The 9,530-nt window shown below is 35.7% G+C and overlaps 1 protein-coding gene across 1 annotated transcript; it reads right to left on the reverse strand.

Moving 5' to 3' along the window:
• Positions 1 to 83: 83 nt before the first annotated feature.
• On the reverse strand, positions 84 to 8,261 carry LOC140141909 (uncharacterized). The gene is made up of 5 exons (XM_072163786.1): positions 7,955 to 8,261; positions 5,738 to 6,137; positions 5,051 to 5,203; positions 4,198 to 4,265; positions 84 to 3,067 (listed from the first exon to the last, which is right to left on the reverse strand). Exons 2-5 carry the CDS (start codon positions 5,896 to 5,898, stop codon positions 2,781 to 2,783), a joined length of 669 nt encoding a protein of 222 aa, XP_072019887.1. The 5' UTR covers positions 5,899 to 6,137; positions 7,955 to 8,261; the 3' UTR covers positions 84 to 2,780.
• Positions 8,262 to 9,530: the final 1,269 nt, after the last annotated feature.

The raw sequence follows: 9,530 nt of genomic DNA on the forward strand, positions 1-9,530 counted from the left end.
TCACCTGTGCATATATGAGATATGGGTTCAAATGGCATTATAGTTCACCCTGTGAACAAAAAAAGATAAAACAGAGAGTCAGCTTCTAGATAAAATGAGATATCAGCCCATATATGTTCAACCCATCATGTGGTTTATTATTAATATCATCTGTGTAGATAGATTATTATTAACACTATCATCGTATATAGATGTGCCTTTTACATTTTCTGAGAAGCAGATTATTTAACTAGCAGCGGATGTTAGAAGCATAGTTTTAGTTTTATTAGTAGCTCACCAGCCGCAGGTGGTGTTTTTCATAATTCTATAGAAATTTCACATTATGCTGAGTCCATGTACTTTCACTTGCACCAGTAAAATTAGTGTCTTAGAAAAGAGCTGTATTGTATCACTACATGATTGTGGACATTCAACAGGCATGAGTGCAGCCTGTTTATTGTGCATACTGCAGGGCATGGGGTAATACATTCAAAAATAGATTTTTTAATCCACACTGAGTCCTTTACTCCACAGTGCTTTAATCACACTAAATGCCATTGCTACTGGAGAAAGCTTGTGAATGCTTGCTCTGCAGTTGCAGTTGAATGATAATGATGATTTAAGGGTAGACGAGATATTGTTGGTCGAAGCAACCTAAAAATTGATTGGCATTATCTAGATCAATATATTATTGAAAATTAACACCTTGATGTTTTGCAAAAGTTCATTCTACAAATCATATACTTTGCAAACTTGCTTAATTTATTGTTGTTAATGAGTTATGTACGTTTTACAAAAGTGTTGTTGTTTCAGCCCTCTGTACAACGTAACTCAAGAACCGCAGCACCTATAAAAGTATATCTGTGATATTTTAATTCTTCTACACGCTCGCTATGAATTGAGCAATGCAGTTTTTGCCAAAGCTCACTACCATTCGTAAGATGCTGTGAACTACCAAATCACAACAGTTTAAAATAATTAATAACCTTAAATGATGAAGACAGAGATCATTGCATCAGCAGTGTTATGTGGGGCAAATTTTCCATGAGGACCAACATTGCAATGTTGTCTCACTGACCCACTCCCATAATGATAAATTTATGGATGTACATGATGGCTTAAAGGAAGTCTCCAGCAATCATAACATTATACCTTTTAATTATGTTAGAAAAATAATTATCAAGCACAAATCACATGGTTTAATTTAAAACAAACTCATATTGACCATAAAAACAAATAAAAAAAGCTGACTCTCAACATGCGATATTCAAAATTCCCGCACCGAAATTGTCTAGTGCAATGCCGTAATGGTTGTTTGTGCTCAATGTTGTCAGCCTTCGTTGTATCACTGGGACGTCATTGCACCAGACAATTTCAAATTCGGGAATTTGGAATACTGCATGTTGAGAGATGGCTGTTTTTATTAATTTTTATGGCCAATATGAGTTTGTTTAAAATGCGTGCCTGATAATTATTTTTCTAACATATAAGGCAAAATGTTTGATTGCTAGAGACTTCTTTTAATACTATCCCCAGGCCCGTAGCCAGCATTGTCAGTCCAGGGAAACATCAGTATCATCCCTATTTTTCCTCTCCTTCCCCTTTTTGTCTCTCTTTTCTCCCCTTCTGCCCTCCCCGCACTAGCTAAGCTACAAAATTAGTTTAATTTTGGTCAGAAACAGGTTAAAAAAGAAACTGTTCGTATGAATGGCGGATTTCATTCAGCATTTGAAGCTGCATATCACCACCAGTATCATCATCATTGTAAGTTGATCATGGTGCATCAACATTAACATCAACATAGTCACTTGACTTAGCTTTATTTTTACCATTGTGATCAACATTGGTACCTGAATCTGGAGCTTCAACATCAACATAGTCAGAAGAGTTTGCTTTCCTTATTTCTTAGCATTAGCCCTGGATGCATCAACACCCATAGTGACATCTGTCTTAGTAGGAGTATCCAAAATTAAATAGTCTCGGTTTTCAAACTGCTTGTCCCCCCTTTCCTCATCATCACCTGTTGTTTAATCCGGAGTTCCTAGACTCACTTATAGTGTGTTTCTACAGAGCCAAATAGCATTTTGAAAACGGTATGGAACCGTTAATCACTCCTGTGGAAACAGCCTCCAACGCCTTTTTGCAACACCTTTTCAACGCCAACGGAAACCTCGTTGGAGTAGGTTTTTGCCGTTGACGAAGCAGGTAGATTTTCTGTAGAAACAGACCGAAGCGGTAACTTGCTGATTATTGAGCAAAATCAGAATCAAAATGGCTGTTAATCAACAGGTAAATTGGACGGACGACATGACAAAAACCTTGATAACAGCCTGGGCAATATAACAAGTCCAAACTATTATAACGCCACGATTTCTCCGTGATACGGAAAATAAAAACGGCAAAATTCACAGAATTCGGGGTTTGCTAACGGAAATTTGTAAATGCCACAAAATAGTGAAAAACTGTGTAAAATGTCAAACTTTTCTGTTGATTTGCAAAATATTACAAAGAAAAGTGATTATTTAGCAGTAATTAACCATTAAACAATCCATTCTAGCATTAATTCTAGGCCTATGATGCAAGATTCTGGCCATACTACAGTAAAAGGTAGACAAAATACACTTCTAAAACATGTTTGTTGGTACGATGCAAATAACTGAAACCAATATTAGGCATGTTAGGGTAGAGGGACATCACATGACGTCATTCAGCTTATACGGTATGAACACGCCAACGGCAAAAACCTGCCTGTGGAAACAGCAGGTTAATCTGTAAGATAACGGTAAGATAACGTTATCCATTTAGCTGTAACTTAACGGAGCGCCTGTGGAAACACGCTCATAGTCCTCATCTAAGTTCTCAGTTTTCTCCTCAAATGTGAGTGTTAAATAGTGAGGTAAAGTAAGAGGCTCTGTGTATTTATCTGGATCAGCGTATTCACCAGAACCCATGTCTTGGTTAGGTTTCTTGAGAGATTTGTATTGATGGCCACTAGATGATTGGTTGGATGTGTCCAGAGTTTGGTAATGGTGTGGACCAGTTTCTTCATTAAGACTGATACTGTAGGCTGGGTTAAGGTTTACTGTACCTGCAGTTGGAAAAGAAAAGGATACTGTGAACAAGTTTGTACATGTTTTAGCCAATTGTGACCCCTCGGCACAACTGAGCCCGGATGTCGCCAGTGCCACTATTGAGATATGCTCCATGGAACTTAACAATAAACAATAGGAAACAAAGGATTTATTGACTGCTTTATTGATTTTTCACTACTTAAATGTCAAGTACTATATATAGACATGATATACATCATTTTAAAGCTAATTTCCAGCAGAATATTTTGGTTGAATATCTCAAAAATGATGATTGGCGACATCCAGGCTCAGTTGTGCCGAGGGGTCACAATTGTGTTAAGGTTGATTTCCTTTTTAAGTTATGATAATTGTGTAAAATATATCAGAGTTTTCTGACTAATGTTCTGGTGATTTTTAAAGGACCAAAGTTGTTTTTCATGTGAATTTGTCATATGATTTCTTAGTGTCATCATTTTTATCCATTGTATTAAATGAGTTACACCTAAGGTTAGAGTGATGGGGGATAATGATTGTTTTTTTGAAAGATTTGTTAAATTGTTGTGAGGGCATGGTAGCTTAGATTGAGATACATGCTTTGACTCATGATCGTGAGCCTGAGGTTCAGGGTTTAGAGCCCTGGCTTTAAACCTATTCATAACCTGATGTGACGCGTGATCTGTCATGGCGGACTTGTTTATGAGGGGACATGACCACTAAGTCATGTGTGTGGCTGGCTGCTGTGGGGAGCTGTGCGCTCTGGAGATGGGGGTGTTGCTGGTTGGTCGTGTTGCTGAGGGGGTCCTCCGATCGGGGGTGGGACGTCTGGAGAGGGAGTGAATTGTTGTACTTGTGAAGCGGTTTACCATTGGTATGTCGTCTAACAGTCCTGATGAACTTATTCAAGGGGCTCATATTTAATAGTTTTTAAATATCTAATTGTTTTTGATGTAGTACTTATAAATGTGCAATATATGTATTTTATAATTTTTTTCTGGCGAATAAAATGAAATGAAATGAAATGAAATGAAATAATTAGACTTGAAGAAAATGAACATTATGTTGTTGCTTGTTGTTGTTGATTTTGTTGTTGGTGGTGGTTGTGGTGGTATTGTTGTTGGTGTTATTATGGTGGATAGTTTTGACATACCTTGTAAAGACCTTTCTCCTGCATATTTGTGATCACTTATTTCTGCATATTCTTCTGAGTTATCATTTCTGTGGAAAGTAATATGACAAGATGGACAGTGAATGTTACTTGTTACTGGGGTGCAAACTGAAAATACACTATTCATTATAATCACATGGTTCATCTTCATAATAGTTAAGGTATATTTTAGTCGTCTATCACTAGCAGATGAAAATATTGTGTTTTTTTTAATATCAAATCATTGAATATATGAATGCATACGTTTTCAAGATTTTGTATACATATGGACTTTTCACTTTGCTTTTGAAGGGGTACGGAAAGTGTGTGAATGCGTAAATACACATGAATTGTGCGTTAAAGTAAACCCTGTTTGCCAATCACATGCCCAACTCCCCTTAAAAATGTGCCCCACCTGCATTTCAGAATGGATTGACGCCCCTGCCATGGTTAATACAAATGCATGCAGTAAATGATGGAATAACAATTACACTCACAGAATGAGATATTTTTTATGTTTTGTGAAATAAACATTGATAAATGGGTAATTCTCTGAAAAGGTGTACTATTGGAAGATAGGCAAATATGAATTTGAAAATGATTATAAAAATGTTTCCTTTACATATCTGTAAGGATTTTAAAACTTTTATGAGCGCCGAAAGTCGCAGGACTTAAAAGTTCACCTTTTCAGAGAATCACCCAAATGATGATAAGTTAAAATCCTTTGAAGTGCTGAAGAAAATGAATGATTTTGTATTCATTCTTTCCAACTAAAAAAACCCCACCATCATGCAAGGACAACTTTTGCAAAAAAATAATGTTTGATTGTTTTCATCAAAATGCATTCCACACTTACCTCTTGTGTATTTCCACCGCTTGTGATCTACTCTCTGACTCTGCTCTTTTCTTTTCTTCTTTTCTACCTCGAATCCGACAGTATACAAGCAAACCAACAATTAGTGCCAATAGGACACATATTCCAATACCTGTACCAATGCCAACTGCAAAACTAGATGTGGAAATAATAAAACAAGTCTTCTCAATAAATTCTCAGTGATTCACAAATGACAAGTTGTATATTGTAACTGTACAGTGGCTATTTTACCAATTTGTTAACACTATATACCTGCATAGTGTAACAAAGTGCTCTTGTCTTCCCACAAGGGGAATATATTCTTCTGTAGACTTGTTGAAGTCTGGTTTGCAAACTACACATCTGTCAAAAGTGGATCAGTGCAGAAAAAAGCATGTTTCCTGGAAATTGTCATCTGTGCAAGGATTTTATACGCAAAGGATATCTTAATTCAGGTCAACAAAATGGATTTCACTGAGCAGTGATCTTTGTAGGATAATTGAATCAGGATACATCAGTCATCCAGAACATTGAGTGCAACATACATAACTTTGTAATCAACAATTAAAACAAATCGGTGTTTTATGTATAAATGTAATAGCTAGTGTTATCACAATGGGTGAATGGACTACTAATGTACAGCAGTTAGACAAATATATTTAAAAATTCCTAATCTCTTAGAGCACTCACTTGTTCTGTTTAGAAGAGGATGGCTGATTTCCTGTTGCATCTGATATATAGCTGTAGCTACTAAAGTTGTAGCTGCTGTAGCTGTAGCTGCTGTAGCTGTAGGTACTAAAGATGTAGCTGCTGTAGCTATAGCTGCTGTAGCTGCTGTAGCTACTAGACATATCTATATCGTACAATTCCAGTTGAATGTACCACAATGGCAATTTGTTATACTCGCTTCAAATTAGCACAGGTTGCAGGAGGTCCAGAGAAGCAAATTTTCGAACATGATCTGTGCCTTCTACTCATGCAATTTAAAGTGATGAAAAGTTCAACCCAACAGCAATCCTGTAAATGTGGAGAGCAATTTGCAGATTCCCTAGAATATCATCAAGATCACTGGTACAGTCATCTGGTATATCTTGTGTTTCAAAGGAAATTGGAAAAAGGTTGAAAATAAAAGTATTTGGAAAGTATGTGCAATCAAGAAGATAGTGTCATCTTTGTAAGAATTGATTTACAAAATATTCTCAAATAACACTTTTTTAACACTTCAATGTACTTATTTTCATAACTTACACATAAAAGTATGAGAGGTTTTTTTTACAATTAACATCACAACATGTTTAAAAGGGTATTTTTCTTAACAATTATTAACACTCTAACACTGCTTATATCAGTCAGCAGTATAAATATGTTACAATACCCTTTTAAACATGTTGTAGTGTTAACCGTTAGTAAGCAACACATCCTATACTTTTGTAACATGTTTAATAGTACAGAAATAAATGTGTTGAAGTGTTAACAAGAACCGTCTTTAAAAATGACTATGCCATCGTTGAAGATCATGTGTAATAATTTTGCATCAAGATAATTTCGTAGAATTCTGGTATTTAATATGCTTGACATCAAAAACATTTTGCTTAATTTGCATGATCAATGATTTTAAGATTTTAAGATACAGCCAATAATAGTGTTCAAATTCTGGGTGAGCAACATTAAAATGACCATATCTCTGGAACTGTATGTCTAATTGTGATGAAAGTTTTCATCCAATTAAAACTCTGAAATTGGCACATTACAACCATGTTGATTTTGCTCGACAAATGATTCATTTTTATTGATTGCGTAAGTTTTATTTTTAAAGATTACGAAGCAAAAATGTGTTCTTACATGGCCTTGATTCTGGTGGTATCCTTAGTGGTGGTTGACATTTTTTTTTCTTTTGTCATAAACAAGATCAGGTTTTAGTGTAGGATGGGTTACATAACTGCAGAATTTCTTTATTTGAGGGGTTACATCAAATCATTGAACGTGTATGCATCAGACAGCTACCGTAAAACCCTGTCTACAAGCATATAGAGTGCTTCTAATGAAAGCTACATTAATCCAGGCGCCATTATGGAGTTTGAGCAAATACATTACGGATCCAAGCATATACAAACAAGTATTACTTTAAGACCAATCTATTGCATTGGTATATTTACGCTTCCTTCGAATTAATTTAGCTTTCATAAAAAAACACTATATACGTATGCTTGTAGACGTGTTTTTACGGTATATCATCTGATCCATTCTTTACGCAATATATTTCCAATCATTGAAAGCTAATGCATCAGACAGCTACATCATCTGATACAGTTTTTGGCCCGGAAGTAGGACAACCCCATTCACTTTTTCAAAGGGAACAAGAATTATACCCATTTGTCAAGAAGTGGGACAACCCACTTCAATTTCCAAACAGAATAATTTGGAATGGACATTACATATTAAATATGAGAAAACATTCCCTATGACTTAAATGCAGCACTTTTTTGAAGAAATGGTAAAAAGCAAAAAGGAACAAAGGCATTTACTCTCATATTTTTCATAAAAGGAGTGGTGGGCGGGCTTTTAAAAATTTTCCTGACCTCTTCGGATGATATCAAAACAGCTTGTGAAATTTCCCGGGCAATAATTTCAAATACAAAACCCTGTGGCTTATTATGCCAATGACAATTTTGGTTTTGTTCGAAGTTTGCTCAATCAAAACCCGATTATTTATACATGTATGTACTGCATTCTGTAACCTCCCTGTGGGTGTGTTGTCATGGATGAGAAGGGGTGGGCTGTGTTCATTCATTTGCCAATCTGACTGTAAAGTATAATTACACAACTCTATGCATTATTATGACGGAACTCTCATGAATTTCATAGAAAACTTTAACCAATATCATAAGAGAAAGTAAATATACCTACCTGTTCGTCCTGTCTCCATTTGGTCTGTACAACTCCACTGTAAACAATATTTGCAACTTTAAATAACATGTAAATTACCGATTCATAGAATGTCATACCAAGACTAAAAACATAATATGATTATAGCCTATTTATAGCATTTTGGTAATTCTGAAGGCAAGTTCCTGGTCCACACAATAGGTACAGGTTAGGTTCTCTTATTATGTATGGTAGACTTATGGTATATAGTCCTACTTGAACTCAGACTTGTACAAAGATTGATTGATATGGATCAGTAATTTTGAAAATGTTTTCTGCTGTCAACTCCAACATGTAGGCCTAACTGCCAAGTCATATTTACAGGATCATTGGTTTTGTTGTGTAATCACCATGATCTATACAGAAGTATGTCACAATGAACTTGTTAAAACTCTAATGAAGTTAGCTGAGGAATTTTCAGTGACTACACCAGGGGGGAGGGCATGGGGCAAGGGCACCCAAGCATCAAGTGCCCAGAGTAAAAAAAATTAACAATCAGAGAAATATACAGGTTGTAACAACAACAAAAAAAGAATAATACAATTTAGAAAATAGTATCAGGCAAACATGTCACTTATTGATTGTTTTGAATTTTACTTGGTCGTCAAGTTAATTTTTTAAGCTACTACATAAGTTTTGTTTCAATAAAATCGGTGGTCGACAACTTGGCCAATTATGTAAAGTAGTCCTAAAACAGATTGGGCCACTTTCATGTCTTTGTGTAGCAAAAGTGACTAAATTGAGTTGAATCATGTACCATCTGGTCAGTGCTCTTAAGGTGGGTAATCTTAAGCAATGGGGCTTTTGAAGTGGTATTTTAATTTATGATTTTGAAATAAATATTATATAATATATTTACTAATGTCAATTAAAGGAGTGTTTCGCGATCCTAGCATCCTCTTTTTATGACATTTTTCAGTACATATCCACGAAAAAAGCCTGTTCCCAAAATTTCAGTTGATTCCGTTTTTGCGTCTGCGAGTTATGCATGATTATGTGTATTACACTGCTCCATTGACAATGCGTTGTAATTTCGTTCTGGTGCACCAGAACGAAATTCAAATTTCATGATATCTTTGCAAAACGAATTAATCTGCAAGAAATATTTTGAACATAAACATTATGTAGCCAGAGGTTTCCAGTGATATAAAAATCTCAACTTTTTTTGAGAAAAGTGGGGGGATGAGGCTGTGGATCACGAAATGCCCCTTTAAGTGAAAGAAAACCATGAAAAACCTTTGCTTTTGTTCTGAAATCTTTGATGAAAAGCATGAGAGGTCATTTTACGTGGTACGGTACAAATTTGATGTGCGAAATTCGCAAAATGTGGGCAATTAGGTCAAATCGGGCATAGCGTTTGAACCTGAACTAGGAAAGATACCAAGTAAAGGTTTTCTGTTAGCCAAGATATTACTGATTCTACTGCTTATCATGAGCCTTTCAACAAGGCTTTGCCTGGAGCCCTGTAATAGGAGCGCCATCTATCTTATTGCGCTCGCTGATCGCGTCAAATAATAAACAATCGGAGAAATGCATACTTTTTGGGCACCCAATTTTG

This window comes from Amphiura filiformis, chromosome 20 (genome assembly GCF_039555335.1).
Source record: "Amphiura filiformis chromosome 20, Afil_fr2py, whole genome shotgun sequence".
Lineage (NCBI taxonomy): Eukaryota > Metazoa > Echinodermata > Ophiuroidea > Amphilepidida > Amphiuridae > Amphiura > Amphiura filiformis.